General features: G+C 37.9%; 1 protein-coding gene across 3 annotated transcripts in view; it reads left to right on the top strand.

Annotated features, from left to right (window-relative positions):
* The window catches only part of necab2 (N-terminal EF-hand calcium binding protein 2), a 231945-nt gene that overhangs the window by 45221 nt on the left and 170078 nt on the right, over positions 1–16646 (top strand). For all 3 annotated transcript variants that reach the window (XM_047345707.1, XM_047345691.1, XM_047345697.1), the window contains exons 3-5: positions 4362–4470; positions 11707–11732; positions 11866–11963. In XM_047345707.1, the coding sequence (XP_047201663.1) occupies positions 4362–4470; positions 11707–11732; positions 11866–11963 (233 nt within the window). The remainder of the gene's footprint in view (positions 1–4361; positions 4471–11706; positions 11733–11865; positions 11964–16646) is intronic.

The raw sequence follows: 16646 nt of genomic DNA, 5'->3' as shown, positions 1-16646 counted from the left end.
AATGAAAGGCCTTGACTATCTTTGACTCCCCCAGCTTTGCTCGTCCTGCATCTTGCCTCATCCCTGGTGCTTTATGGTACATTTGTGGGAGTCTGCCATTTCCTTTTGAATTAAAACTGTTTCCCTTGATGAGCCTTTATGACAATAAAATAGAGGCAGTTTCAACAAACTGCAGTTTCCTTCACTGGAGGCAGGATGCTGTTGCATCACCTCCTCTGATGATAGTGACTTGCGTGATTACTGAGAAGAGTGCTTATCTGAATTGTACATTATTTATAGGGGGTTTGCTGGGTGAAAGTTGGCTGCAGCAGCGGGACTTGGAGAAGAGGATGCTGCAGAAATTATCCATGGATGTTGCTCAGCAGTAGCCCTTTGAAGCCTGGCTGTCCTATTAGAAGAATACAAAAAAGAGAAACTCCCAACAGAGAACAAGGTAGTTGCACGTTACATTAGTGCACGGCTGCTATGACAAAAAGAGCTTGAAAATTATGAAAGTGGGTCAGGAATCAGTTTTGTTAGACATGTAATTTAGGAGTGTGCTATGCCTTTGAAAAATGAGGTTAGCATGATGTTGGCTTTGTGTGAGTGGTGTGTTGATGGAGGAAAGTGGGGCTGAAAAATGGGTCAAAGCTGCATTAAACACCAGTTTTTTTTCACGGCCCAGGAACTGAATACATGGTGGACATCAGTTGGACATTCACAGTGGGAGTGATGCTGTGTAACCAAGAAGTGTCATTTCAGAAGACACGTTTCTGTCATTTAAAAGGTTACACCAAGTATCACTAAAAGAAAAGTGTCTTATTAAAAATGTCACAGCATCTGAGAGGAAGCTTCTGCTGTGTTGCTGTGATGAGATGAAAGAGTGGAATGAGGAAAGATGCTGAGAGAGATGGGAAGCAGAAGCAGAAGAGGAAGCAGTCAAAAGACCGAAAGGAGTCTCTTAGAAACTGGATTTGTAGTAATAGCTAACCTGGAATCAGGTTCTAGCACTAGTCCACTGTTAATTGCAAATGTTTCTTCTGCGTTGATTATATCTTTGCATTTTTGGGGTCAAGTTTATAAACAGCAGATAACTGGAGGTGTGTTGCTCACTAAATCTGAAAAGATCAGTTGTTGGAACAAGTTTTTAAAACTTCGATTGAGAGACATCAGAGGGAAGACTTGAAGAGCAGCTGCAGTCCTGTTGGCCTCATGGTTTCCCCGTTTTCTGCAGCGGTCCCAGAAATGCATCCAGTCAGCCGCACTTAAAGATGAACACATTCTTAGGGCAGAGGAATTAATATTTGATATCAAGCTTTGCACCATGGAGAGACAGACAGGCCAACAATATAGCTGACAGGTGTAGACAATGACATGCTTCATTTCAAAAAGCAAAAACAGGTGTTTAGAAAGTTAACTTTAAGTACTTTATGCTGTTTGGATCCAAATCTTTGGTATAATGAATAAAACTATTAATTTAGTGGTTTATATTTTCAACTCAAAAGCTCTGTGCTGGTATGGAGGACTGGGAGTGACCAAATTAATACTGAGATATATAAATACAACTAAAGATTTTTATTCAGCAATTGATCAATGAATTTGGCATAAATTGAAATGTGTGTTTTTACATATTAATTTGTTTTTGTTGTAGTAGTAGTAGTATTTGTTAACCTTAAGTTTCCAATCATATTTACTTTACAATGGGAATACACCCACAGTATTTATAAAAATAGAAAATCTATAATCCATTTTTTTCTTTAGTTAAATAAAAAATGTTGATTATAATTGCTGCGTAATAAATAATAAATCTATAAAAGTTTAAATAAATCCCTATCAATGAAAAATAAATGTATAGAAGGTAAAGAGATGGGGGAAAATAAACATAATATCTGCATTGAAACAGTTAAAAAGTAGACATCAACTTATACCATATATGATGTATATATAACTGATCAATATATATATATTGATCAGTTATTTAATTTTTTATTATCGATTTTATGGGGTTTTTTGGCACACCAATTAATTTACACTTTGCAATGTTGAAAAACCATTAGTAATCTGAATATAAACTTTACTGCAGGAATGTCCATTTTCAGTTCCTATCCAAAAAATAAAATCTGCTTAAAAAGGGCTGTAATGTTTCTACCTGAAGCAAAGTTAATGTTTTCCCAAACTAGCTGACCTTCTCCAATGACCTTCAGTGACACATAGTTCTACCGCTGCAGCGCCTTTTGTACAGCAATGTGTCGCCTGTGTTGCATCCCTGGTCATTTTTAACTACTTCCTAATTCTCCCTGCATCCTTGTTTAATGATGGTTAGAATTTGTTTCCTAACTATTGGACAAGTTCAGAAGCTACCGTTTATTCAATGTATAAAGTAGTAAACTAGAATATAGTCTTAGTAGCTTTAGGGGCAATGTAAAAAAGTGAGAGTTAATTGAAAGGAAAACATTTTTGTACAAGGAAAGAACTTGTGTGCAGGCCCTGGATATGCATAACTGGGGCCCTTACTGACACATGAAAGTTCACCTGCATGTGAAATTACAGTTACAGCATTCATAGGTAGCTAATTATGAACTACAGTGCCTTGCAAAAATTTTTATTGGGATTTGAAATGTAGCTTTTTAGCCTGCATTAAATAGTGATGCAGAAAAGTACCACAACACGTCATCCTAAATATCCTTTTGTTTGACATTGATGGAGATTGATGGAAAAGCTGTCAAAGTTGGTGGAAATATCAAAATCATATTCCTAATAAAATCAAAAACCATGCATTATTTTCCATACCCTTGAAGCCAGATAACATGGATGCAAGTCTTTGGTTATAACATGACAAAATGTATAAACATTATGGGGGTCTGAATACCTTTTTGCAAGGCACTAAATTAGTCTAAGCTAACATTTGGTAGTACATTTAAACGACTAAAAAAACTGTTTTGCATATTCCTGCACAACATGCACCATTTTTAACAGACAAAGGCTGAAATTTAAATTAATTAAATAACGCAGTAATGAAAATAATGCACATAAGACATTTTGCACCAATTAAAGGATGCTAACAGAAGTTCTGAGCTTCGGTTATGAGAACATGTGCTTCATTTTCTTTCAGGTTTATCTTTAGTTTGCTAATTCAAAGTAAATAATGGCAATGTTTATTGTGTTTTTTTTTCTGAAATGAAGAGGTCTCTAAAAATATTCACTGATGTACTCTTCTGCAAAGTACATCCTTAAAGGTCTCGTTAGCTGAAATTCTCGCATCAGGTCGAATTCATTTGTTCTTCATTTATTTATTTTTCTGGTTTGTTTTGCAGATCCACCCAGTGTCTCCCCATGTTCAACAAAAAGTTCATTTTACTTTTGACTTGTATGTCAATGCAGCAGCCTTTTGATTCCCAATATTTCAGATAAAATACATCATACTTTTAGAAACAAATTACAGTTTAAAAAGCTTAAAGTTGCTCAAAACCATCAGATTGGGGAAACAAAGTTTCAAAAGTTGTTGAAGCTATAGGGTCCCCTGTGCTGCTGGGCCTGGTGGTACTCTATCCTCTGATATTGCTCCTCAGTCCCTAATAAAATAATTCAAGCTTACTATCAGCTGATGTTGCATGAAAGGATCAGACATATATTAATGGTTCCCGCGCAGGCTGGTTATCTGTTCTTCTTATAGGTCTGAAACATGACTCCCATTTTGTTGACCAATATACAACCAAGGCAGACAGAAGGGCATCCTGGATCAATTTTACTGCGGCTCGATCTGACTGTGAGCATGCATGATCTTAAAGATCATAGTAAAGTATAGTGATGTATTAAGGTTAAAAAGTATAAAATAAAAATTAAGCTGAAACATGACTGTTTTAAATGTGACTGGTTACAATTTGGTTAGAAGGTATTAATGGGGGCGAAGTGAAGCTAATGTAGCAGGTAAAACATCACTACATTACAGTCTATGTGGATTACAGTCAACAGTAGAGAGAGGTGGGTTGATTTTGGAGATGTTTATTAGTTCAGTAAGAGAAGGCTTGCTCATCTGCTCCTGCTGATCAGAACAGAGAAGAACCCTGGCACTTACAAAGAGGATTAAGGTTTTTCAAAGACTAAAAACAGGAGACATCTCACTGGTTTGACTTTTCATCAAAACCTAAAGAAAAATGAATTGATCAGAAAAATCAGTTTTTAACTGGTTGGAAATCTTCGAGAAAATTGAAGCTACAGCAATATGTCTTAAAGTTTTAATAAATATTTTTCTAACTTTTTAAGAATTAACTGCTTTACGTTTTAAATATGGTCGCTAATTTTGTTTTTGTTATAAAACTTATAACTAAGATCTTCCTTCTCCGGATGATTTCATAGGGATTTGTTTTCTGTTTCTCCTGCAGATGATGGAAAACTGTCTCTGGATGAGTTCCAGGCTTTCTTCTCTGATGGCACGTTGAATGAGGAGGAGCTGGAGAAGCTGTTTCACACCATCGACTCGGATAACACCAGGTTAGCGCCCACACACGCCACTGGGGCATGAAGCGTGCATGAAATGTTTGAGTGGCTGCATGAAATTATTCCATATATAGGACGTTTAGAAATGTGTGCATGTTTCTGTGCTAACTGCACCATGACTTCACATTTTGATCACAACTTATGAGCAGTTTTGAAACCAAAGGGAATGTGCACACAGCTGTCTTTCTGCTTTGCAGCCTCTGTTTGCTATTTTGGTTGTATGTTTGTGTGCCGGGGATGTGTGTGAGTAAAAAATCTGGGGGGTAAAATGTATAAAAACCTTTTTTCTGCGCTGAGCCAATATCCTGGTTCAGGTTGAACCTTTTGCCTCGAGGCGTTTAACATTAAATTTATTATATGAACTTGTCCAGAATGAAACGAGGTGAAAAGATGGAGAGAAAACTAAAAGTAACAGAAATGCAGAGAACTCAAGCCATTGTAGATAACTGGACATCCTTTTAGTTTGAAAGACATCTGAAATGTCTAAAGATATTTAAATTAAAACCAGGCTACATGTGGTCTAAAAGTGAAAGCTTGGAAGATATCTTTGAGGGTAGATTGACAAGTAAAATACAGGTCCTTCTCAAAATATTAGCATATTGTGATAAAGTTCATTATTTTCCATAATGTCATGATGAAAATTTAACATTCATATATTTTAGATTCATTGCACACTAACTGAAATATTTCAGGTCTTTCATTGTCTTAATACAGATGATTTTGGCAGACAGCTCATGAAAACCCAAAATTCCTATCTCACAAAATTGGCATATTTCATCTGACCAATAAAAGAAAAGTGTTTTTAATACAATAAACGTCAACCTTCAAATAATCATGTACAGTTATGCACTCAATACTTGGTCGGGAATCCTTTGGCAGAAATGACTGCTTCAATGCGGCGTGGCATGGAGGCAATCAGCCTGTGGCACTGCTGAGGTCATATGTAGGCCCAGGATGCTTCGATAGCGGCCTTTAGCTCATCCAGAGGGTTGGGTCTTGAGCGTCTCAACGTTGTCTTATCAATATCCCACAGATTCTCTATGGGGTTCAGGTCAGGAGAGTTGACAGGCCAATTGAGCACAGTGATACGATGGTCAGTATACCATTTACCAGTGGTTTTGGCACTGTGAGCAGGTGCCAGGTCGTGCTGAAAAATGAAATCTTCATCTCCATAAAGCTTTTCAGCAGATGGAAGCATGAAGTGCTCCAAAATCTCCTGATAGCTAGCTGCATTGACCCTGCCCTTGATAAAACACAATGGACCAACACCAGCAGCTGACACGGCACCCCAGACCATCACTGACTGTGGGTACTTGACACTGGACTTCTGGCATTTTGGCATTTCCTTCTCCCCAGTCTTCCTCCAGACTCTGGTGCCTTGATTTCCGAATGACATGCAGAATTTGCTTTCATCCGAAAAAAGTACTTTGGACCACTGAGCAACAGTCCAGTGCTGCTTCTCTGTAGCCCAGGTCAGGCGCTTCTGCCGCTGTTTCTGGTTCAAAAGTGGCTTGACCTGGGGAATGCGGCACCTGTAGCCCATTTCCTGCACACGTCTGTGCACGGTGGCTCTGGATGTTTCTACTCCAGACTTAGTCCACTGCTTCCGCAGGTCCCCCAAGGTCTGGAATCGGCCCTTCTCCACAATCTTCCTCAGGGTCCGGTCACCTCTTCTTGTTGTGCAGCGTTTTCTGCCACACTTTTTCCTTCCCATAGACTTCCCACTGAGGTGCCTTGATACAGCACTCTGGGAACATCCTATTCATTCAGAAATTTCTTTCTGTGTCTTACCCTCTTGCTTGAGGGTGTCAATAGTGGCCTTCTGGACAGCAGTCAGGTCGGCAGTCTTACCCATGATTGGGGTTTTGAGTGATGAACCAGGCTGGGAGTTTTAAAGGCCTCAGGAATCTTTTGCAGGTGTTTAGAGTTAACTCGTTGATTCAGATGATTAGGTTCATAGCTCGTTTAGAGACCCTTTTAATGATATGCTAATTTTGTGAGATAGGAATTTTGGGTTTTCATGAGCTGTATGCCAAAATCATCCGTATTAAGACAATAAAAGACCTGAAATATTTCAGTTAGTGTGCAATGAATCTAAAATATATGAATGTTAGATTTTCATCATTACATTATGAAAAATAATGAACTTTATCACAATATGCTAATATTTTGAGAAGGACCTGTAGATGACTAAATGAGCAGCGCTCGACCGTACTTTTCACCATCAATCTTAGGATTACAAGCCTGAAACCTGAACACGTTGAGCTACCAAAACTAAACTTCCGTTATTTATACTGAAAGTCTCATTTTCTTTTAATGTTACAAATAAACTTACTTTTATTATTACATCAAAGAGCCATCTTGTCTGGGCAGCTTTATTAGCTTGTTAAATGTACAGCTCATATCTTGCCATATTCAGTCCAAAGGAATATTTGAGCTGAGGGAAGTGTGACCACTATTATAAAAACAGCTGTTTCGACAGTTTGCTTCAAGGTTGAAACTTATCATATGACACCAAAATAGGGTTATTTTTGGCACACACACAGTACCTAGTTTTGTAAAAATAAAAAATGGGGCATATCGTAACAAACATCTCACTTCAACTGTACAGCACAGTGGTGGTTGGCTCCTGATTTGGACATCCTAAAGTCATGGAGTTCCCCATGAACTCCCTCCGTAAACCCAAAAATACCATAGTCAGATGTGAGGTCCTCTATGGGACTGTGAATCTTGGCCCAAATTTGTTAATCAACAAGACAATGATTAAAAACACAGCACCAAATCTGCAACATAATGCCTGACAAAGAACCAATGTATTGCAATGGTCCAGATCTCAACCTGATTGAGAGGCTACAGTGTGATCTGTACAGAAATGAACATTTGTCAGCCTTAATGAGCTGATATAGGAGAAATCAAAGAGTTGAAATGTCTCCATTATTTTAAATCAATCAACCCCAGTATTTTGGAGGTTTCAGGAAGCCCACATTTTCTTCTGTTGTCTCATATTTACATCACATTGGTTTAAATTTTAAGTCCCTTTTGTATTTAATAATGTTAAGTTATTGCAGATTCTTATTACAGTTTTTGGTTTTTATATGTTTTGTAAAGCTGTGGCATGTTGATTAGTAAAAATGTCAGCTATCCAGTTTTCTCTTCGCCTTTCTTTTCTATTTCTCTCTGTTTGGCCATCGTCATTACATCGTCCAAAACATTAACCTCCCTTGTACATTTTTTGATTGAATTGACTCTCATTAAATCAGTTCATTGACCCTTTATAATCAGCTCATCCATCCTGCAGTCAGGAGTGGTGTGCTGACACAGTGAGATCTGAATGATCAGAAGCCAGATAATTAATTTGAATAAGCTCAGGATCCTGCAGAGTTTTGAATAAAATGAAACCAAGCAGAACAAAAGCTGACCTGTTAGCATTGTTGGAGAGTTGAAGCTGGTCCAGTTTATAAATCTTCCTCCAGGCTTGGCCTTCTGACAGTTTTTATCTGTCTTTAAATCAGTGCAGTAAGTGGACCATGTGATTGCTGCCATCACCTATGGATGTTGGTCATCTTGCCTCTTGGGGACAGTCTCACTTTATAAACCTCCTTGCCACAGTGGATACAGGCAGAGAAGTTCAAAAGTAGCATCATGTAGCTACAGATGAGTTTATTGATTGAGCTGAGTGGAAGCAGAATTGAGGATTTAAGTATTTCCTGCTTGAAGCAGGAAGTTGATGGATGGAGAAGCAGGACAAAGCAGGCAGAGAATGAGCGATGCTCTGTTTTCCTCCCACCTCCCTTCAACTTGATCACCTTTTCAATCTATTCTCTGAGCTTGCTGTCTCTGTTTCTGTCAGCCTTTTCAAGTTTTCGTTCTGTTGTCACTCTGCCCGACACCACGCACTGCTTGTCCTCCTCATCCTCCTCTCCATGTGTCACTCGTTCCTGCCTTTAGTCCTTTCTGCCCTCTGATCTTCATTTCAAATATGTTGGTCTGCCTTTAGTTTCTTGCACATGATGAAATATTTGATGCATGAGTATAAGAAATCTCAGGTAAATTAGCTTTGGGCCAAAAAAGTTACTTTGTAAATGCCGGTGAATGCATTAACTGTAAGTCCTGAAGCATTTAGTTTTCTTCACCTTTTTTTTGTTCTTTCTATTTCAGCACAATATTAGAACTTGACTGATTGCTTGAAAAATTGTAAATAGTTTGAAACATTTCTGGAAATCTGACTGTCCAGATTGTAAGGTTCAAACATGACTGGTTTTGAGGTGTGCTATTTATTCCTTACTTACTTTAGGCCTAAATATTTCTAAGTTTAGCCTTTTATAACCTCATTACTTTGGGATACACTTTTATCCCAAAGATTTCCCACCAGAATTACTTATGTATTTGTTTGAAAAAACTCAATAACATTTAGTAACTGATACAAAAATGCCAGAAAGATAAATCCAAATTAAACCCAGCTTTATGTTTAAGAGATATTTTCAATCTCGTTTCAGTTTTTAATTTGTGGTATTCATTTTTTGTGTGGTTTATTTTTCTGGTTATTCAATTCAACTTCAATTATACAGCATCACAAGATTAAAAAATGGCACTCAAAAGTTTGCAATCCTCTGTTAAAATTTTAGGTTTGTGATACTTAAGGAATTGACTCCATTACAAACTTTCACCTCCTTGTGCTCTACATCTCCCACAATTTAACTGAAAATCAAATCTGCTGAGGGGGAAAATGTAAAAGAAAGCTCAAATAACCTATGCTTGCATAGTCTTAAGTGATTTTTTTGTTGATTAAATTTTAACTTTTAGTTTTTGGTTGGAGTGAGTATGCCACATTCTGAATATTTCTATTTACCTTTTTAATAGATTATAACTTGATCACAGCTGTCCTCAGGTTGTTGCAAAGGGTTTCTGTTGGACTTATGTCTGGACTCTGGTAAAGCCATTCCTGTCTGAAGTCATTTTGGTTTTTGTTTGGACTTGGATGTTTTCCTTGGAAGAAATGGAAATACAGGAAATGGAAATACAGGAGGTTGCTTTCACGTGCGGAACAGAACCAGTACTTATGTTTAGAATATGTAAGCCCCAAATAATTTCAACCATGGCATATTCAGAATTAAAATTGTTTCCTTTTAACCCAGTAGTTTGGTTCTGATAGCAAATAGGACAGACACCGCAAAATCAAATTTCTTGGTGGAAAAAAATGTTCTGTATGAATTAGATTTTAATAAAAATGGCGCACCGAACATTATTTACATCCTTCGCTTAATATTGTTACTAACAAGCTTTTTGCATGTTTCCAAAGGTATTTTGTGCAATTATTCTTGGTGATGAGCTTTTTAATTTTGGAAGCCCTCCTTGTCATAACCCTAATCTTTAGCTCCCATCATAGATTCTCCATTAGATTCAAGTCGGGATGCTGGCTGGGTAATGCAAAAATATTAACATAAACTTTAAAAGATTACTTAATTTTGGGCTTCATTTTAGATATAATTTTAGGGGTGTACAATAACATTTCAACATTTCATCACAATAATTAAAAGAAAATTGCCATAACAATATCTAATTGTTTAACTATATGGCAAAAAGGACACTCTTTACATTGCCACATTGGTGAGAACTCAGATTAATAAAAGATGGCATGTTTAAACTGTGTGAAAAGTGTGAAACCTAATTAGTCAGGAATAACAGAGAGTGATGCCAACATTTTGGTTGAAGGTTCAAACCAATATTCAGCTTCCACCGGTGAGCAGAAGGCTGTTAAATCCAACAGAAACAGATTTCATTGCAATGTTAGTGTTTGTTAAAATATGCATCAGGAGGGCACACACCCAACATTCATGCAGATCCAAAAGGTAAAATCTATCTGGACTTGGACCAAGCCACAAGCACAGGATGCTTTGAAGAAGTTATGGTAAATGCAAACAAATGTTTAGTGGGTAGCCGAACTCGGACGTCTGAAATAGCCAATTTGCTTTTCCAACACCTGGGAGCCAAGTCGAGCCACGTCATTATGAACGTCTTGTCCCCCCATTTTATTCTTTATATTTATTAAGGATTCGAGTGGATGGAGACGTTTCAACTACACACATGATATTTATCCCTGTATCCCTGCAAGCAGATACCCTAATATCACCACCTTAGTTTATTAACACTGTTTCAAACAACCAGGTGTGCTTGTGTATGCATCACAATCCTAATCAGCTGATTTCACATCATCAGCAGCAGCTGTAAGAAGTGAGTTAAACGAACTTTGATATAAAAAGACCCACAGTGCGTAAGCAGCCCAATAATCTACATAGAGTCTGCAATGGGTGATTTCAGAATAAACTGCAGGAAGATGGGGAGATGGAGAAGATATATTTTTTTGATTGACAGATCAAAAATGAAACTAAAGTTCTGAGTTTTAAACATTTTGCTTACATTGTTTTGAATGGCTGCTGTTCCCCATGAGTCCTCCCCCAATTGCTGTAAAAGCTGTTCTTTCTAGTCCAGCAGTGAACTGGTTCTGGGTTAGCACCGTTTGTTTTTTGTCGTGGTGGAAACAGAAAGAACTGGTGCTCTGTAAGCATTTAATTTCCCTTTGGGATTAATAAAGTATTTTTGAATTGAATTGAATTGAATTGAATTAGCCCCCGTTAAGCACTGGAAAAGTCCCTTTACAGAAACCTTGTAACAATTTACTTCCCTTTTAAAAAGCCAAGTTTGATTCTCCTCTGCTATTAAGAAACCTTCTTAAGAAATGTTGAAATTGCATTTCGTGCTCCATGGGATTTTTGCTAATTTGCGGGTTTGCAGCTCTTTCAGTTGTACATTTTATATAGGGCATGAGTGATAAATACAAAATTATTTGAGCTAGGAGCGGCGTAAATTAAGCCAGAGATATGGAGGACTATGACATCAATTCTTACCCAGGATCATTTACATACCCTCCTCGTTTTTATAGTCTATATCATCCTCCTCCCTTCAGTCAGTCAGAGAAAGTCTTGTTTACAGCAGCAAGCCTTTGCTGCGAAATTAGTTTCAACCCATTGAGCTGAATTATGACTGTATTACTCTGACTCCCGTCAGAGTATTGTTGGATTGCTCCTCTTCCTGCCAAACTCTGACTTTTTTTTTCTGTGGATCTGTGTAAGACTGCATGCTAAAAACCTATCCTTTGTTTCTGACCCTGCTCTTTATCCTTTTCTTTCCTTTCTTCTCATTTCCTCACCTTCCTACTGCTTGCTGTGATAGTAATGTAGACACGAAGGAACTGTGTGGTAAGTAAACCGCAAAGTGACACACATGAAACTAACTTTTTAATGAAACTAAAACAATTAATTCTTTAACTTTGCCCATGCAAAGTGGTTTGTTCCTCTAAATGCTGTGTAAATGTGTTTTTGTGAAAAACAGACTACTTTGCCAAGCACATGGGAGACTATGAAGGAGTTCTGGCCTCATTGGAAACACTGAACCTTTCCATCCTCAGAGCAATGGATTTCACCAAAAAGGTAGGAATGAGGAATGATTGGCACCTGTTCAGACTTTAACTGATGGTAGATATTTTATGACTTTATGTAAACTCCAGATGATGCACAGTTTCACTTGTAAAATGCACTCTGTGACAATGTTTATTTAGGGTCCAACATTATTGCAACGTCAAACACACATTGTCCTCTCCACTAAAGTTGACTAGTGTGTAGAAACCCTAAAGGACAAAAGTAAAAACTAGTCATTCTGTAAGAGTACGCAAACATATTCCAGAAAGACTAATAATATGAAAGTTCTGGCCATGGCCACATGAATGTGTTATGAAATAAGGGACAAACATTGGAAAAAATAGAATGAAAAATCTCCACTCCCAAAAGAACGTTGCTTTGCATTTATGTCACACATAGACCCCAGATAATGACTGGTCTATCCAGCGAGTGAAAAAATAAAATAAAATAAGGTTTTATTGAAAAGGTTGGTTCTGGCCATTCTCTGCTCATTTGGCATTGAAACATTTAGTTGTAGTTTCTTAATGACTTTACCCCCTCTTTAACGTCTAATGCCTTTCATGTTGCTTTAAACCATTAAAGTGTTACAAAATGTATTAGACATAAAGAGCCTGAATGCATTGTACTTAAATAATTAGGGAATACTTATTGCAGTCAAGGCAATTCTTCACGATATACGTGCAACGATATTGCAGTAAAGATACAGTATAGACCAAAAGTTTGGACTCACCTTCTCATTCAAAGAGTTTTCTTTATTTTCATGACTATGAATATTGTAGCTTCACACTGAAGGCATCAAAACTATGAATTAACACATGTGGAATTATATACTGAACAAAAAAGTGTGAAACAACTGAAAATATGTCTTATATTCTAGGTTCTTCAAAGTAGCCACCTTTTGCTTTGATTACTGCTCCGCACACTCTTGGTATTCTGTTGATGAGCTTCAAGAGGTAGTCACCTGAAATGGTTTTCACTTCACAGGTGTGCCCTGTCAGGTTTAATAAGTGGGATTTCAAGCCTTATAAATGGGGTTGGGACCATCAGTTGTGTTGTGCAGGAGGTGAATACAGTACACAGCTGATAGTCCTACTGAGTAGACTGTTAGAATTTGTATTATGGCAAGAAAAAAGCAGCTAAGTAAAGAAAAACGAGTGGCCATCATTACTTTAAGAAATGAAGGCCAGTCAGTCCGAACAATTGGGAAAACTTTGAAAGTGTCCCCAAGTGCAGTCGCAAAAACCATCAAGCGCTACAAAGAAACTGGCTCACATGAGGACCACCCCAGGAAAGGAAGACCAGGAGTCACTTCTGCTGCAGACGATAAGTTCATCCGAGTCACCATCCTCAGAAATCGCAGGTTAACAGCAGCTCAGATTAGAGAACAGGTCAATGCCACACAGAGTTCTAGCAGCAGACACATCTCTAGAACAACTGTTAAGAGGAGACTGTGTGAATCAGGCCTTTATGGTAAAATAGCTGCTAGGAAACCACTGCTGAGGACAGGCAACAAGCAGAAGAGACTTGTTTGGGCTAAAGAACACAAGGAATGGACATTAGACCAGTGGAAATCTGTGCTTTGGTCTGATGAGTCCAAGTTTGAGATCTTTGGTTCCAACCACCGTGTCTTTGTGCGGTGCAGAAGAGGTGAACGGATGGACTCTATATGTCTGGTTCCCACCATGAAGCATGGAGGAGGAGGTGTGATGGTGTGGGGGTGCTTTGCTGGTGACACTGTTGGGGATTTATTCAAAATTGAAGGCATACTGAACCAGCATGGCTACCACAGCATCTTGCAGTGGCATGCTATTCCATCCAGTTTGCGTTTAGTTGGACCATCATTTATTTTTCAACAGGACAATGACCCCAAACACACCTCCAGGCTGTGTAAGGGCTATTTGACCAAGAAGGAGAGTGATGGGGTGCTGCGCCAGATGACCTGGCCTCCACAGTCAGCGGACCTGAACCCAATTGAGATGGTTTGGGGTGAGCTGGACCGCAGTGTTAAGGCAAAAGGGCCAACAAGTGCTAAGCATCTCTGGGAACTCCTTCAAGACTGTTGGAAAACCATTTCAGGTGACTACCTCTTGAAGCTCATCAACAGAATGCCAAGAGTGTGCGTAGCAGTAATCAAAGCAAAAGGTGGTTACTTTGAAGAACCTAGAATATAAGACATATTTTCAGTTGTTTCACACTTTTTTGTTCACTATATAATTCCACATATGTTAATTCATAGTTTTGATGCCTTCAGTGTGAAGCTACAATATTCATAGTCATGAAATAAAGAAAACTCTTTGAATGAGAAGGTGTGACCAAAGATCTGTACTGTAAATTTGCGATATATTGTGCAGCTCTAGCACAGATTAAAAATCAGGATGTTGGAAATTTTTGCACCTAATTGCTCCCACCTTGACCTGATAATTACATCTTTTGGAAAAGCATGCGCTATCACGCAGCATTTTGGCAAATTTTACAAAGAAAAATAAAATAGAAAAAGCTCTATTATGGCTAAATGCTCATTTTCCATATATTTGATCTGTGCTGAAAAATGTAAATCACTTTTAGCACAAATTTTTTACTTTACTCTTTTTATACTCATTTAACTTCCTTGTGGTGTTTTAAATACTGATCTTCTCTTTTTTTCTGAATTTCTTACACAATGTGTGCAAAATATAAAAAAATTTGCAAACCACTGCATTTATAGAAATTAGGAATGAAATTGAACCTGTATTCATTTTAAGTGTTGCATGAATTGTAATTTCAATGCAAGCTTGCTGTGGACCTTAAAACAGTATTGTCTATTTGTTCTCTTCACTTTTGAACAGAATGATGCTCTTTCAGTTACTGTAAATCCAATAGAAGATATTTAAAATGCCTCCAGCAGAAACTAACATTTCCCTCTGCTTCTAATAAACTGGAGTCCCTGACAACCTGTCCTGGCTGAGCAGAAGCAGCGTGTCCATGTACAGCTCCACAGACTAACAGTAAAATGCATTCAGAGCATGTTCCCACAGTCCAGGAGTAATAATATGTGATTGCTGTCTGGAATGTAATTCTCTCGCTGTTGGAGCTGCAGCAAAATAATGGTACATCAAGTTTCTGTTACACAGAGCTGCAGTGATTCAGATTTTTAGTAGCAGCTGGAGAACTTTAATGTGTTCCCCTCCATAAGCTAAAAATAGCAGCTGGTCCAAAGCCACACCTCCTTCATTCATGTTTGGAGTATTTGTTTGTATATCTCTATCCCACAGCTCTGTCTTTATCCGTCTTTCAGCTGCAGGCCATCGAGCCACACTAAAGCACACACACTGATCCTTCTGCACTCACTGAGTTTCTCTCTAATGAACACCCTTTGTTTAATCAATCAGTCCAGTGTCTGCCTTGTTCTCCTGCTGTATCACATGTGCTCTTTTCTTATGTTCTTCTTAGTTCATTAATACTATATGTATCCCTCCATCTTCTTCTCTCACATAGGGCTTCTTTATGTTCTTTTTATAGAGGAACTGTATAGCAGAAAAAGCTTATTTTTTACACAGCCACATCATTGCATCACATTATATGCCCCTGCCAGTAAATGATCGATCCTGCTTTTTGGTGCATGCTGAATTTGAGGAACTGTAGTCCAGGGTATTCAGATGTATCTACACACATCAGAGTTTTCTTCCTTTAATAATTTGACCAGTCTAGTTTATTAAGGCTGCTTTATGTCTATATTTGTTAGAGCTTTTTATGTTCCACACCCACGTTTCCAATGATGCACAGTAGTTATAAATGGGATTGGCAAAAAGGATTTCTACACCCTGATTTGAGCAGGATTTAATGCCAGCGGGCCGAAGTTAACACATGATTATGTCTTTAAACAGACTGAAAAGTGGCTTTCTGGATTCAGTTACAGATGACATTTTGAATGCAGTTCTTTTGGGTTGCCTTCACAATGTGACTGATCATCCTAAAATAAATGGCAAGTAGATGAAAGGCAATACATTTGTTTTTCCACTCCTGATTTACCTTTACATCGTCCAATCAACTGAGATCAACGTCTAAAACATGCAGGACACTGGTCTTCAAGGAGGAGAATTTACATCCTGTTTTATTAGGTCCTTGGTCTATTTAACTACAGTCAGGCCTCTGCTGCACCACACTTAAGACTTGCTTTATACAAGACTTGGTGCAAGACTTTCTGTTTTTTTCGTGGTGCATTTTTTGTCCTCTCAACCAGCGGTATAGGCAGATGGCCGCCCATTTGACATAAAGATTTGACGCAATCTGCTGGTTTTCTTAGACAACTTTTTTTCTAATTGTCATTTTATGGTACGTTTTGGGCTTAAATGAATTTGACTAAGCTGCGTTTTATCTACAGTTTCTTGTAAAGTATTCATACAGCCTGAACTTTACATTTTATCACATTATAACAACAGACTTTAATGTGTCTTATTGGGACTTTATGTAATATATAAAACAACAAAAATGTGCACAATTGTGATGTGAAACACGAAGAATACATGGTTTCGTTTTTTATGGATAACAATCTGAAATGAATTCAATCCCCCTTATTCTAATACCCCTAAATAAAATCTAGTGCAACCATTCGCCTTCAGAAGTAATCAAATTAAGTATATTGTTCCAACTGCATGTAATTTAATTTCAGCATAAATCCAGCTGTTCTTTAGGAATCTTCAAGGTTTGCAGGAGAAC

Source organism: Girardinichthys multiradiatus, chromosome 2 (genome assembly GCF_021462225.1).
Source record: "Girardinichthys multiradiatus isolate DD_20200921_A chromosome 2, DD_fGirMul_XY1, whole genome shotgun sequence".
NCBI lineage: Eukaryota > Metazoa > Chordata > Actinopteri > Cyprinodontiformes > Goodeidae > Girardinichthys > Girardinichthys multiradiatus.
Note: the sequence above shows the minus strand (reverse complement) of the source record. Positions and strands in the feature narration are given on the sequence as shown.